This window comes from Neofelis nebulosa, chromosome 13 (genome assembly GCF_028018385.1).
Source record: "Neofelis nebulosa isolate mNeoNeb1 chromosome 13, mNeoNeb1.pri, whole genome shotgun sequence".
In the NCBI taxonomy this organism is placed as follows: domain Eukaryota; kingdom Metazoa; phylum Chordata; class Mammalia; order Carnivora; family Felidae; genus Neofelis; species Neofelis nebulosa.
The window spans coordinates 54,410,676-54,426,635 of NC_080794.1; the positions used below are offsets into that span (position 1 = coordinate 54,410,676).

The 15,960-nt window shown below is 46.8% G+C and overlaps 1 protein-coding gene and 1 long non-coding RNA gene across 2 annotated transcripts in view; one reads left to right on the top strand and one right to left on the bottom strand.

The window, feature by feature from the left end:
• The first annotated feature begins 26 nt into the window (after positions 1–26).
• On the top strand, positions 27–6,206 carry LOC131493046 (uncharacterized). The gene is made up of 2 exons (XR_009252428.1): positions 27–116; positions 5,556–6,206. It is a non-coding gene; the product is annotated as an uncharacterized LOC131493046 (long non-coding RNA).
• Positions 6,207–10,426: 4,220 nt separating this feature from the next.
• Positions 10,427–15,960, bottom strand: part of RET (ret proto-oncogene) — a 50,740-nt gene continuing 45,206 nt past the window's right edge. The window contains exons 17-20 of the mRNA XM_058697115.1: positions 15,608–15,745; positions 14,401–14,500; positions 12,312–12,459; positions 10,427–10,961 (exon numbers count right to left, since the gene is read on the bottom strand). Of these exons, the coding sequence (XP_058553098.1) occupies positions 10,804–10,961; positions 12,312–12,459; positions 14,401–14,500; positions 15,608–15,745 (544 nt within the window). The 3' untranslated portion in view covers positions 10,427–10,803. The remainder of the gene's footprint in view (positions 10,962–12,311; positions 12,460–14,400; positions 14,501–15,607; positions 15,746–15,960) is intronic.

Genomic DNA, 15,960 nt, shown 5'->3' on the forward strand with positions numbered 1-15,960 from the left:
CGCCCCGCCCACGCCCAACACCGACCACGCCCAACACCGACAGCCCCGCCTTGGCCCCGCCCACTGCCCCGCCCGCACCCAGTGTCAGGCACCGGAAGCTCAGTAACTGGCGTACGGTACTGATTAATCGATTATCTGTTTCAAGTATGTGTGTGTGTGTAGCTCCAAAAACGATTTGTGGAGACCAGGAGAGTGCCTCAGGCAGAAAAACGTTCTTCCTGGAGCAAGCGTCTGCAGGGACAAGAGTACCAACTCTGGCGGACCGCTGACTTTGCCAGAGGGAGGAACTCAGCGGAGGATGGCAGCGCTGTCCTGTCGGGGACCCCTGTCCCGGGAGCCCAAAGGGGGCGATGAGTGCCTTTGTGGGCACTGAGCTAAGGACTGACAGGTCGCCACAAGTGTCCGAGCATCCTAGCATGCACTGGGCTGTGCGTGAGGCCCCAGGGAGGAAGTCCTGAGCTGCCGCTGGACCTTTAGCCATTCCATTTCTTTGAACCTGGGTTTCCTTATATGTGAAGCGAAGGGTTTGAGGTAGACATTCTGGAAGACGGCTTGAGATCTGACATTGTATGATTTAGTGAGTGGAAAAAAAGAAAGCCCTCCCTAACACCCCCTCCACTCAACTGCTTATTTTAGGGACATCCCCAAGGCACTTTGTCCTGCCCTGGAGAGCAGTGGCCTGAGCAGGGGAGGGGATGTCAGAGAGCACCGGCACCTGCCTGTGTCTGGAAAGGACACGGAGGTGCTAAGAGCAGCTCTGGGGTCTGCCTCTCACCAGGTTCTCCTTTCCTTACAGGGCTACCTTGCAGGTTACCATGCTTAGCCTCTCTAAGCCTGTTTCCTCAGCGGTGTTGTAGGGACAGTAACAACAGCACATACTTCCTAAGGTGGTTGTGAGGGTTAAATGCAGTTTTGTATTTGAAGTGTTTGGCACCGTGCCTGGCAGATGGCAGGCAGTCGGAGTTCACTGTCACCATTAAGCACATTAGTTAGAGCAGAAGACTGAGGTGAGTCCGAGATGCACCCTGTAGAAGCGGCACTGCTGGGAGGATCTGCTCCTAATCACAGCTGTCTTCCTTTGATGATGGTTATTGGGACATCTTTATGACAGATGTTCTCCTCAGATATGTCTTGTGGGAAATTCCACCAGTAAGAGAGTCTGAATAGCCCGTTTCTAAGCCAGGCTTGCTGAATGTGCAACTTCTTCCTAATTTCAAGGTGTCACGACTCATGTTATTATTATTTTTTTTTCTCCTATCACTTGTGAGCAACTGTAAACATTTATAGTTTTAACCCTCCTGGGGCACCTGGGTGGCTCAGTCGGTTAAGTGTCCGACTTCGGCCCAGGTCAAGATCTCTCAGTTCGTTAGTTCAAGCCCCGTGTTGGGCTCTGTGCTGACAGCTCAGAGCCTGGAGCCTGCTTCGGATTCTGTGTCTCCCTCTCTCTCTGCTCCTCCCCAACTCATGCTCTGTCTCTCTTCTCTCAAAAATAAATAAACGTTAACATTCCTTCCTCCTAACCTGGTCCAAGAGTAAATAATTCTTCTAGTCATAGATTCCATGGGTCTGTGACCTTCTGAAGATAAGGACCATGTCTTTTTCATCTACCAGTACTTTACGCATAGTAAGGGTAATGTTCAATAAATGTGAATTGAATTGATTAAAATAACACACAAGGATCTCTCCCTTATCCAGAATCTCTGCCACTTGACTAGCCCTTCCGGCAGGTGGCACGAATGATTAACTTCGCTGTCACGAAATTAAGTTTTCTGTCTGGATGCCTAGTTATGCTCTAGTATGGCAATCAGCCTTGTGGGAGTCTACTTAGTGTAAATTAGTTATCTAGTGTTTAAACCTGCCATGAGCGTTTGTCCTGTAAGTCTAAGGACCCGACTTGGGAGTGTGAATGCAAAGGCAAAGTATTCCGTCTTGGGAGAATTAGAGAGTGGATCCACAGCATTGGTGGATTTAAGAGGATAAGACAGAAATTCTTTAAATGCTTAAGGTGTTACTTCAAGTAAACATAAATGTCAGGCCACTGAATGGCCAGCGGATTATGTTCCCAGGCTGGCAGCTTTGAAGTTCTCAATCCAAGTTCACTACATGTTCTTAGTTAAGATGCTATAATCAGCCTGTACTTGAAATTCCTGCTGATGGCCCTTAGGCAGTCCGCAGAAAAAGGAGTATCTGGACCTTGTACTCTAGCCTCATATCCAATAATGGCAAATTCTTCGGCTGTTCCTTATGTTGTCCCTAGACACTTTAAATTGGCCAAGACTATCTGTCTCCTAGGGCAGGGACAGCACCCCTAAGCCAGGCAAGGGGCCTGACCCCATTATAGGTGCTCACTGCATACCCACGGATATGTGAATGAATGAATGAATGAATGGATAATAGTAAAATCTACAGCTCTAACTTTCCTCTACTGGGTGTCAAAGTAACAGCAAGAGAAGTCTATACTTTCACTCACCAGATGCAAAACAGGCTCATTTCCTAATGTGCTGCAATGCACAGTAAAACCACTCCCCTCCATGTTAAACCTTCCATTCTTTGTCTACTTCCACTAGCCTTATAAGTGCTGGCCTTTCTTTTTTATAGCATTTGTTTTTCTTCCTTTATCCTATACTTTCCTTACTGATCATGCTGTGTAGCCACGTCTGGCACAGGCTGAGGGTGCACTCAGCAGCAGGTGGTTTTCCCACTGCTCCCTCCGTTTTAATCCCTCTAATCCTCTTGACATCCTTGTGGAGTAGGTTATGGTCCTCAGTTTACCATGGAGAAGACAGAAACTCCGAGAGGAAACTGCAGAGGCTCTTCCAGCACAGGACCTGACATGAAATGGAAGCAATGGGGTTAGCGTTAACTAGTTGTCACTTCTCGTAAACTGTTATTTGAATCCTGCATTAGAACAGTTGTTTTTAAAATAATTGAGATTCTGCCATCAATGGATTTAAATTGTTAGTGTTGTATTATTTTTTAAATTGCTACATCAGATATTAAATGTGTATAATTTAAATTTGGAGAGAAAATAATGCATAATTCAAATTCTTTGGCAGATAATGGGTGATCTACTGAGCCGCATAAAAGAAGTAGTTCCATTGAGAAAAATACTAAAGTACAGTTGTGGTATATTAATATCAGAAGAATATAGTGTCCCTCCCCCAAATATCCAATCTGAGGCTTCTTTTTTAACTATAAAGCTTTCCCACTCCACTAAGCCTGCTTTTGAGCTCCTGCCAAATGAAAGTGATGGAGGCTGACTCCTTTGCTGTGGCAGACTCTGGATAGCCTTTTCCTGTTTTCATTTGGGCCATCTTTGTTTCCAGTTTTCCTAGTGGCCCCACCAAGGTATGGTCTTCACTGCTTGTTGCCTTCAATCAAGCGTGGTATCCACAGAAGCTCCTTGTGCCTTGTGTTTCTTGGTTTATCAAGTCTATAAGGATATGGTAAATTGGCATTGGGTCTGACCTCTGCTTGCTTTGCTTTGCTTTGCTTTGCACTGAGTTCTTTGGCTATTTATTCTCAGTGTGGCAATCTGGTTTTTGTTACTGATTTCCATTTGTTTGGCATCTTTGATGGAATCAGTCCGTTCCTTTCATCCCTTTTTGCCGTCTTTTAGGTTACTATTTAGTGTCCTAAGAGTGTTGTCTGTCATATGGAGAGTAGTGCGGTAGAACACTGACACAGGCGCTAGAATCCTGTTTCTCTGGCTGGCTTCTCAGACCTGAGTTTGGGGGTTCTCATCAGACCAGCATCCACCTTTATATTCTTCCTTGTGTGCCTTCCTTAGGTCCAAATTTCTCTCTTCTTAGAAGGGTGCCAATCATTGACTAGCCCCTCAGGCAGATGGCATGAGAGACTCTTAAATACAGAGAACAAACTGAGGGTTGAAGAGAGGATCAAAGGGCAGGGGGAAATGGGTGATGGGCACTGAGGAGGGCACTTGTTGGGAGGAGCACTGGGTGCTGTACGTAAGTGATGAATCATGGGAATCTACTCCCAAAACCAAGAGCACACTCTGTACACTGTATGTTAGCTAACTTGACAATAAATAATATTTAGAAAAAAAAAACATTTCAAAAGATAAATGACCATTTTTCCAGAATGCAGTCTGTTGTTTAGGGCATGATCCATGTAGAAGGGGGAAACCATTCTCTTGTGATAGACTAAAAACTACTCAAATCAATGGTAGATCCCTGACAAAATGGCATTTGGGAGGATTTAAAGGTTTAACTAGATTTTGCAGACTATCGGTGCTGCTTTTTCTGGAATTTTGACACTTTTTAAGGAACTATATGTTCTTAGTAAGAGATTCTCTCTTCTGGGAGCCCAAACATGGACAGGCTTTCTGGAACCTGAAGGTAGTTCCCCAATGGCCTCCTTTCCTAGACATCCCAAACAACAGAAAGCCCTTTTGTCTGTTTGTGCATGAGCAATTTGGACAAGCCCTTGGAGTTTCATGGGAACTATCCAAAAGCCATCACTTACTATAGCCTTCCCTTGACACGCTGTAAAGATGTCTCTCCCTAGTGTTAGGACAAGTGCTCTGCTGCAAAATTTGCTGATGCTTCTGCTGAACTAGTTCCAGGCTCTTCGCTTGACCTCATGATTCTTCCTGAAGTCAAGCCATTACTATTGACTGAGAACACAGCACTTTTCAGGCAGCTGATTAACCTTTTATGAAATTCTATTACTCTCTCCCTCTCAGGTACTACTCACCGCTACAACCCCCCAAATTCTGGCACTCTTCTTCTTCTCAGAAGGGGAGCCTTGTGATGATTTTGCCTCAGATAATTTGGGAGCACTCTGCACCTCCCTCAGATTTACTACAGTCTCATGTTGAGAACCCTGAGCTAATCCTGTTTGTTGATAGATCATTCTCAACGCTAGACGTTATCAAGCAGCATATACTATCATTAATCAAAGGTCTCTAGAATATAGTCCTCTACCTGAGGTAAAATCAGTCTAAATGGCAGAACTTATTGCGTTTACTAGAGCTTGTTAACTAGCCAATGACTAGGGAGTGAACATATATACAGATAGGAAATATGCTTTTGGAGTGCTACACGACTTTGGGTTGCTAGAACCTCCACAAAAATGGAGAGCAAATTAAGCAACTTTTAGATACACTCTACTTACCACAGAGGTGGCTATTATGAAGTCTGAGAATGAGGCAAAAAAAGAGAATGTTGAAGCTAAAGAAAATGCTGTAGCAGATCATGATACCAAACAGCTACATTTCTCCCTGAAACGACTCATAGAGCACAAATGGATTACTACCTTACATCAACACTGGAGGAAAGACTGTAAAGAGACAGTGGCATTGTTCTAAATTTCATGTAGGTTTGTCATGGTGTGTGTCATTCCTAGTACTGTACTTGGATCAGTGACACAGGGAAGGTGGGATAGGCTATACAATGCCTTAAAGAGCAAAAGCTACTTGCTCTGTAAGGTTGATGCTCATGACCTGTGTGGGATTTATTCTTGGCCTGGACTAGGGTTGTGGATTCAAAGCATCTTACAGGGGTTATTGATTATTCTTGTTTTTGTCATAGTGGTCGTGATACTGGTCCACTGCATTCTATCCAGGGCCTGAAATGCTTTTGCACAGACACTTCCTCGTCAGATGGAACAACATGATGGAACCCATCATGCACAACAGAAAGGCCGAGAAGACCTCATGGTACAGTTGGCCATGGAGATGACTGGACGATCAGTCTCAAAGCGGTGAAGATCTGGATTTCTAGGCTTCCCTAAATTGGTCAACCTCTCACAAGCAAGAAAATGACCAGAGAGGCGGACGGAGAGACTGAACACGCAGACAATGATCAGACCACATGTAAACTGAGAAACTCTGACCCACACCTGTGCAGCCACCAGCCCAGAATGGTCAGGGCTTGGTCAATGACTGCCTGTTTCCCTATCTTTTGCTCCTATTTCTGAATCAGGACCAACCAGAGAAAGCCAGTTATGTTCCCAAAACGAATCGCATGAGATTCCTGGCTTCCAGATAGCCTACCTCCAGTCTTCCCATGCCAACAACCTCCAATCACGACACGCCTGAGGCCTCTCTCCATCACCCCCTTTTCTACTATAAAGCTTTTCCCTCCTCTGCCTGCCTTTGAGTTTCTGTCAAAAGCTAGTGCTGGTGGTCGGCTCCCTTACTATACAGCAAGTTCAGAATAAATAACCTCTGCTTGTTCTCATTTGGATGGTCTTTACTTATTTCTACGAAACTAAAGATTATAGATAGACTTCTCTTAAAAAATACAATTTTCAATCACCATCTTATGACACACCAGAATCCTGGCAACCTGTGTGTCACTCCTTTTCCTAAAAATCACATCTGATGATCTTTCCTTTCCACACGCTTACAAAGCCCCTCAAATCCTTGGCATGCTCCTGGCCCACTGTGGCCACAGAGCCTCCAGGGACATTTTGAAGCTGTTTATTTATTTTGAGAGAGACAGTGACGGTGGGGGGGGGGGGGGGGAGGGCGGGGCAGAGAGCAAGGAGAGAGAGAGAATCCCAAGCTAGCTCTGTGCTGACAGTGCAAAGCCCGACACGGGCTTGAACTCACGAACCTGTGCTCATAACCTGAGCCAAAACCAACAGTCGGATGCTTAACTGATTGGAGCCACCCAGGTGCCCCTCAAGCTCTTTAAAACCCTCAAGAGGCACAATCTATGAAGCAAGTCATAGGCTCTTGGTGAGCGAAGCCTCTGAGGACAGGGCTGTGATACAGGCACTGTTTGTCCTCTGGGCAAAGTCCTTTGCCTCAGTAAGAGGCAGCCTCATATTCATCCTTCTCCCGAGAGCAGCCAAAAAGCATATGGTTTACTCTGATATTGTTTACAAAGTTGACCAAGATAAATAAAAACAGGGATGCTTAAAATGAAGCCTCACGGTTTTATTCAAGCAATTGACAGTTTTCATGGTAAGTATTATCTGTGTATGAAATATCAAAATGATTTCTTTCTCAAAAAAATATTTTTTTAGTTTTAGAATGCACTTACTGTCCTTACCTTGCCTGCTCATGCTAACTTTGAACTTGAATTGCTCAGTATCCTCTGAAAGGATGCAGGATTACGGTGCCTCCTGGGGTCACAGTGGCTGTGGTGGTCTCGGGTCGTGACTCCTTCGGCGCTGCCTGGCCCAGTTCCCCGTGACACTGATGTTCCTGCAGCCACATGTTCCTGCAGATGGCTTCCCTGTTGCGACTCTGGGCCCGGGCTCCCGCTGAGAGATGTTGCTTGGCCAGGTCCTGTGATTTAGCACATCCCAGAAACCTCTGCAAAAAATATCTCCTCGCTTGACACAGCAATCAAAACCTGAGTTGCAAAGATTAACCGTGATGTCTTTTGGGCATCGATAGTGTGTTCCTCTTTAACTCTGGATGTGACGCTTATTCTTCCTGCTGTCACACTGCCACCCATCCAGCCTCGGCTTCAGACCTGCCCCAAACTGAAAAACTCTCTACATACAGGTTCTGATTTTTTCACAATGTCTGCTAAGAACGCTTCACGTGAATCTCTAACACGGTTCTAACAAGGCCGTTGAGGCTGCTGCCTGGGAAGAGACGACACAGCAGGTGGCCTCAGCGGAAAGGGCGACATGAGGGGCGACAGCAGGGGTAAGTTCTGTGCCTACCTCCACACTGAAGATATGAGGCATTCCCAGCACCCCCTACCACTGCACATGCCCTTCAGACCCACACTATGTCTTTCCGGGGCCACAGAGGTAAGGGCTTCTCAGGCACCTCCTAGAACCACCCTAAATACCACCTGCTAAGTATCCTACAAGTCAATATGTTCAAAGGAGGACAGGAAACCATTCACTGGAGAAAAAATGCTTTATTTCTACTGGGGGAAATTATGTTTTGCCTTAGAATTTTCTTTTATGTGTGAAGTATTTGTCCGGACACCATTCTCAGACATTATATTCAGCTAAATTTCCACCCAAATAAGCTGGCCTTGTGGTGGGAAAGCATCCTTTGTGGAAGACAGTGGAGAAATGGGACTTTTAAAGACAAATAAACCAAACACACACACACACAAACACTCCTGATGGAAGTTCAATGCTCTTAAAAAAGGGGTTTTTAGTATTTTTAGTATGAGATTTTCTCGGCATACATTTCTAAACATTCAGAGAGAAAGGCTGTAGCAAATAACTGACCCCAGAAATTATATTTATTTCCAGGCCCTGTGGCCAGATTGAAGGAGGACACCAAGAGCAGACATGGGTGCCGAGGGCCAGGAGCTACAGCTCCGAGGGCCAAGGACAGCCCGTGTATGCACACATGTGCACACACACGAGGGAAATGACACAGGCCCTCGCCATCTAGCACACGATACAACCAGAAATCAGATTTATGTTGGTAACAACATGTGATTATCAACTGACCCGCCTGCTCCTTGCCAGGCCTTGGAGGAGGAGCTCAGAGCATGCCTCCATGACCCAACAGGAAGACATAAACAGAAGCACTTAGTGTTTAAAGCTTCATGGTGGTTCAGGGCAAATTTTTCCCTCTGACTAATGGACCTTCACTTATGGCTATGCATTTTACATCCTCTCTCCTACAACTGCCCAACTGCAGTTTCAAGAAATAAGCCATAGAAAAACTGCCAGAAAGCCACAAATACCTGAACTAGACTGGCTGCTACTCTATTTTAGGGAAGGAAACATAAAGGAAGGAATTTCCTGAATGGCAGAGTTAGAGGAGTTTTAACCGTTGCCATAAACGGGCCTCATCACATACATAATGGGTGAGACAAGTCAATAAATACAACAGATTTCCCTGTGATACTTCAATCCTTATATTGAAACTTCAAAATCAGAAACCCGAGGTTTCCAACTGGGAAGTTAAAAAGAGAAAAGAAGTTTACACATTTTATGACACACAATTTTATTTACATAACTGAAATTATGTTCTTAGTCACCTTGATTACAAAAGCAAATTAACATGGTATGGTTTAATAACCTTTCATAAATAGATTTTACAAACCTTAATAACTGACAGATTGCTACTTACAGCCAGTAATATTTAATACTTAGTAACTTCTGTGTATATGTATATGAAAATTGTCTGATAGGACTAGTAAATATGAATGCTGTTAAAACTCAGGAATAGACAATTAGATTATTGGTCCAGAGTTAATTCCCCATCACTGGGTCAGCCAGTTTGACCTGGAGTTCTCACCCTGCCAAGAACAAACCTACTGTGGCAACTCGCACTTATTGGGAAGGTATTAAGACTATCATTAAGCACATCTGAAAACCAAAAGTTTACCACAACTAGATATTTGTAACAGAATTCATCACAGTGCATCTAAAAAACGGCCTAAACTAAAGCCATGTTCCATCTCCAGTAAGTGTTCTTCCAGCACTCTCTCTGGGTGTGTGTACACACACATACACATACACACACATCACGAGGCTCTGATACATACTCATCCAAGCCTTCTTGGCCACAAAAATGCCCCCATTTCATTGCTTTTGTGAAATGCCTGTAGGATACAGTATTTGGATGAGGCTACTGTCAATCTTTCACAGTGCTTTAAGTCTGAAGACCAGGCAGTGTGTTGGTAACCGACCCTCTCCTGCAAAGTTACAGACAGAAGAGCTGTCGGGGACTTCCCGAAAGCCGCCTCCACAAGATGGGAGGGGCACTGAGTGTGTGTGACCACAAACAAGCAGTGAAGAATGACAAGAAGCTTATGAGTCATGGTCAGAATCTAATAAACAAAAACGTCTTGCTATATAGCAGCATTGAGTTACAAACACAGAATGAATGGATACACGTACCTTTTCACACAAGCTCTACGAGAGCCAAAACATTGTCTTTTCCGCATCAGAACTGTGATCAGAAGGGTAGCAATCCTCGGTCACTGTCAACGTTACTTCTAACAGAACTAGCTGAACTGTCCCTTTTAAACTGCGCACTAACCCCACCCACTCCTAATGTGCGAAATGAGGCACCGCTTTCTGGCACTGGACGGATGCGGCACCCTGGGGGCTGGCAGGGGTGGGATTCATGGCAGCCGAGTCTCGGCTGTTAGCAATCCCGGGACGGGAGGCCACTCCACTCAGACGCCCCTCTTCTTCATTCTGTTCTTGCCAGAAGGTAGTGATCACTCAGTGATGGGAACAACAGTGAAGTGTTCAGTGAGCCCTGTCCTCTCACATTGCCTATCTACATAGCATCAAATCTATTGTGCTAAATTGAAGAATCCATTTAAATCATGATAAAAATCAAATGTCTTCCTAAGAAAAGGTTACACGATTAAAAACAAAAACCAAAAAACAAACCGCTCCCAGGATCTCAAATGATGAGCTGAGGCCTGTCCCAAGGTCCCCTTGTCCCCTCCAGCCCTGGCCAAGGGTTCGATACCACGATAGGGCCTTGCTGGGCTTCTTGTTCTGAACAAGGATGTGTCATTTGGGCCAGTTTTTTTTTTTTTCCCCGCTGCCTTTTTTGGTGTGTGTGCTTCATGTTTAAATCGTGTTGCCTTGTTTGCTGGCAACAAGAAAAATCAAACCGCTCAGGTAGTGAGTGAGGGACCCACACGTCTGAGCACAGGGTGTGGTGGTCACTGATGAACACAGACCAACACAGAGCACTGCCAAGGGCTGGAGAGGAAGGAATACCTAAAGGCTGGACTCAGAACTCTGGTCCAGCACGCTACGTCTGCCAGGAGGGAAAATCACCAGCCAGTGTGAAGTGCACAAAGGAGGGGCCGGCAGACTTTCTGTTCTCGGCATGTTTCTTCCCCTTGTGAGTCCATTACCTTTCACAAAGAAATGTTAACTATCAAATGCGTCCATTAATTGTGCCGCTGAGGGTGAAACCATCCAGTTAGCATATACACTATCATTTGCATATCTTGGACACACAGTGTTAGTGCCATCAGCTCTCGTGAGTGGTACAGGACTCTCTTCAGGCCAGTTCGGGTCTGACATGCCTAAAAATGAAAACAGATCATTTGCTCTGCACTGAAGAACCAAAACTTCATGTGCAGACAGTAAGGCCTTGGCAAAACTCCCTTTGAGGTTCAAACCAAACTTTCTGGTTTTCTGTGCCAATTACATGAATGGTTTCGTGCTCCGGGTTTCCAAAACACTGTCATATTTGGGGGGAAATATCACGTGCTCTCTTGGTAACTGTAACTTAACAGAAACTCCCAATTTTGACTTTTATAAGCTTCAAACTCCCAAATCTGATATAAATATTTGTTGACCTGTTTAAGTCTTTTTCTAAGGCAGCATAAAGCATTGCTGAATTAAAGGGCTCACTGCAGTGGGAAGCTTCTATAAAAAGTTTTCTAACGTAAAGAAGCCTACTCATCTTCCATCCAAACCCACCACGGAGGAGAGAATCTTCCAAATCAAGGGTGCGCACGGGCGAGCCCCACAGCGTCGACAAGACAATGGTGTGTGGCACCAGACCCAAAGCCAGCAAGGAATCAGTGACTCAGGAGGCATGCAAAAGGAACAATCTCGGCTGAAAAATGCTTGACACTCCAAGATTTAAAAGCAATCAATGATCAAGTTAGGAAACAGAAAAAATTTTCAAGTATTTAATCAAAGACAAAAGAAGGAGTTTTGGCAAGAACCGTATTTACTGTCCATTGCAAGACCACAGCACCACAGACTATGTTCTTTCAGAAGCATTTGCTCCAGCTTGTAGCACTGACTTCATAAGTGCCAACTGTCATGACGGTGTGTAACGCAAAGGATGTGAAAACAGCAGTCTTCATGTGTCCTCCCTGATGGTGGGCATGTGGGCTGGGCTGAGCTCCCTAGTATGGAGTGGCCTCCCAAGAGCCACCTGCCCACCCAGATGGGTTCTGGGAGTGACCACAGGCTGTGCCCTCAGTGCAGGCGGGGTGGTGCCGGCTCCTCCTGTCTTAATGAAATGCCTCCCCAGATTGGGTAAATTTATCCCAGTAGTTAAATTAGAAGTACTATGACTTGATGCATACCCACCCAGAAATGACTTGTTTATCATTTTCTCAATATCCCCTGAGAATTCTGCCCAGCTCTTTCTTTTCTATTATCATAAATTGCTAGGCAGTGTGGTAAATATACTTATTTTCACATCCTTTTAAAAAAAAAAACACACACACACACACAGTTTCAAAAATGCCTGAATGTAAACGGATGCAAAGTCAGACATTTACAAATAAAAAGGTTCAGAGAGAACTTTGGTTTCATTCAGACCAGAAACACTCTTAAAAAGCATTACAGAGAGTAAGGATAGTGCAGAGAGGAACGATGTTGCTAGAATCTAGTAAATGCATGTGAAATTCTACCATAGAGTTTGTTTTCAATCCACGTGGAGGGGAGGGCTCGAGGGAGGGGAGCATTATTACAGTCCACCAGGGGCGTCTCCTCCTCCGAGAGGCCGTCGTCATAAAGCAGGGAGTCGGATGGGGTGGAGGCAGCCAGGTCCAAGTAGTCCTGGAAGACAGAGATAGTTGGTCATCCCCGTGTGGGTCACTACTGGACATGGCCCCTGCTCCTCTCCTCCCAAAGGCAGACTCACTGGCTGAGTCCCATCTCATGCTGGCCTACTAGCCTCTCCTCACGACCTGAGCCCCTTGCCAGATAGCCAGCACTGAGCCCTCCCAGCCTCTGCTTTGCTGGCCTTGCTCCACAGCCCTCATTGCTCCCTCTAGAAAGTCACCTGCCTGGGACAGAAATGTGCTCCTTCATTGCCTAGTCTTACCTCTGCAACATGCAGGAAGGGGGTGGGTTACTACATCCAGCACTGGGGAACTGGCCCATTTTACCAAACCCAAGGCTCTGGGAGAGCTCACTGCAGCCCCATTACTCATGTGCAAGTGCCAAGAAGCATCTCTGACCTGCTAACATTTTTCAGCTTTCCTCTGAGGACTCCCATCTAGAACAGAGCATCAGGACTCAGAAATCTGAAGTCATTGACATGGGTTTTGCATAGGAGGCTGTTCTGGGCTTTAGCTCCCAAGCATGATGATTTCTCAGTGCCTGCCACTTCCACTGCCCTGGTTAAATGTGTAAAGAACAGTTGTAGCATTTTCCTGGATGCTTCTCTAGGAAGGTTGGCTCTCTTGGCATCACCTGTTATTTTTATTTAAGGTAATTCTGCATTCACAGGATTTGGAGGCTTAGCCCAAATGGTACCCTGATGTTAGGTTTTATTACAAGCGGCCTACACCAGGCACATTTGTTTCTGTGTTTGAAGAAATGCCAACTTTTAGTAAATGTGCCAAGGTAAAGATGAAACCCTGAAACCCTGAAGGTAAGATCTGTGTCTGTATTGTTTACTTGTATCCCCAGCATCTGAGACAGAAAATGGTACATAGCAGTTGCTCAGTAAATATTAATTGAAACTTGTCAGCTTTCTCGTTTACCTACAGAGTTGTAACCCAGAGGCATATGGGCTGAACTGAGTCTCCCAGATATGATTTATTTGGACCAGACTGAGCTTTTGGAAGTATTTATTTATTTATTTATTTTGAAAGAGAGAGAGAGAGAGGGAGAATGCAAAGAGCACAAGTGGGGGAGGGGCAGAGTGTCTGACCCGGGGCTTGATTTTGATTGTGAGATCATGGCCTGAGTCGCAATCAAGAGTTTCAAGCTTAATCGAGCGAGCCACCCAGGCGCCCCAGCTGTTGGAAATTTAAGTGAGTTACTAACATTAAAAACTGGAAAGCTTCAGGGGTGCCTGGTGGCTGGGCGGGTTAAGCGTCCAACTTTGGCTTAGGTCGTGATCTCATGGTTTGTTAGTTCAGACCCTGCGTCGGGCTGTGTGCTGACAGCTTGCCTGGAGCCTGCTTCAGATTCTGTGTTTCCCCCTCTCTCTGGGCCCTCCCCTGCTCAAGCTCTCTCTCTCTCAAAAATAAATAAGCATTAAAAAAACCTGCAAAACTTTACATAAATATTCTTTAAAATTCAGAAGACTAGGCACTCTGGTACTCATATTCCTATAGGTTATGTGTGGCTACAACGAGAGGTCCTTTAGAGGGGCTGGTGTGCTCCTGTTGGCCGCAGTCCCCACCACTCTGTAGCCGCTTCCAACCCCCCGCGGGGCCCCTCGCAGCTCTACTCTGATGACTTGTTTCTTTACTGAAAATGATGTTGTTTGACTTTGGAATATTTGCTTCCCACACCTGTCTGTGGACAGCTCTAAGCATAAAGGGAAGAATCTTGGTTTCTTTATGATTTGAGAAGGGGCCTGGCTCAAGGAGAAGGGTTCAGGTGCTGGCTGCCTTCAGGGGACGGCACGACCATCTCCCTTTGTACGGCCTTGCTCTGACCCTGCACTGGGAACTCCACAGAACAGGGGTGAGGCTGGAGTCCCCCCACTGCCATGTTCCACCTGCAGGTGGGCAACGCCAGGAATTAGCTCCAGGTACTCACTCTGTTCTTAACCATCATCTTTTCCAGGTCTTTGCTGATGTCAGCAAACACTGGCCTCTTGTCTGGTTCCTGCTTCCAACACTGCAGCATGAGACCGTACCTGGCGGGAAGCACAGATGAGCAGTTATGACCCCGCATGGACTGCCCAATCACAGCCGCCATAGCCAGCACGGTGCCCTGGGCCCACAGGGCTCTGTTCTCAAACCCCAAAGCTGTTTCTGCATCACTGGACATCCTTCGCTGAGCTGAGTCAAGATCCAAGGGTCGTTAGGGGGTCAGGGTGCCTGGTGCTGTGGTCCAGCATCCTGTGGGTCTCCTTGCGCTTGAAAGAGATTTGTTTTCCCTTCCTTTTCAAAGATGTTGGTAAACAGCTGACAGGATGCCATGCTCAGTACGGGGGGCTAGTCCTTAAACTCTTATCAAGTATGAACTGGTTATGGAAACAAACAAAAGCTTCTGCCAACCACACCTCTGCCTTGGGCCGTCGTCACTTCCTCATTTCCCTGGGGCCCGGGCTTGGCTGCAGGGCCTCCAGGGCTGCCACGTGGGTGTGCCCTGAGCCGCCCAGGGACGTGGCACCTACTCACCCCTGCACTCCCTCATCTAGCCCTGAGCCAGGCGCGTGGCAGGCACACAACAGGTTGTGTTGAATGAATGGACTGGCCTGTTTCTGCCCCTGGTGGTGCCTTTCCCATGTGTTCTCAGCCTGGCCTCTAAGAATCATCTGCTGGAACTACCATGTGGAGACTCTGGCACTCTTGGGCTGTGGGGCAGGCTCTTCCTGCCTGCCACCTGCCGGCCTCTGTGCCTCCATGTGGGCCCTCCCCAGTGTGCACTCCTAGGGTCATTCTGAATTATCTGCCCCTCCCCAGGTGTCTGACAGGGACAGGCCTTGGGCTCAAGCTGCTCTCTGGGTCTGAAGCACCCTTTTATCCTTTCCACCACCTTTCCTTGGCCTTACTCCCCCTCATCCATGTAAACCTCCACCCACAGGAAACCCACTCAGCTCCCAGCAGAGTCAGGGTCCCCAGCACCTGCCATCGTGCCCAGTGCTGGTTCTCAGCCTTCTGCCTTGGTGTGCTCTGCCCTCTTACTACCTACTCCCTGGTTCACTGTGGGCTCGTGCCCAGGGCTGCTCAGGAACAGCGAGGGAATGAGTGCATTGTCTGTGTCTGAGGGAGGCTGGGCCAAAGCAAAGCCTGCTCACATCTCCTCACTGCAGTTGTCGGGCCTCTCCATCCGGTAGCCTGTCTTCAGGAGGTTGAAAAGCCGCTCCGGAGGGATCCCAGGGTAGGGGTTGCCCCCCAGAGTCACAATCTCCCACAGCAGGACACCAAAGGACCACCTAAGGGGAGTGAGACAACCAGTGGGCGGCTGCACTGGGCCAGCGGCGTCCCCTTCTCAGCAGACCAGACGTCCATCCCCCCAGCTGTTGTTGACCTCATCAGTGCCCCCAGCGCAAAGAGCCAGCCAAGTGCTCACGGATTTCAGCCTGGGCCTGACTGCGTGGATGGATGTGGAATGGAGGTAGGGATGAGCCGGCTGCCTGCCCTGCTCTCA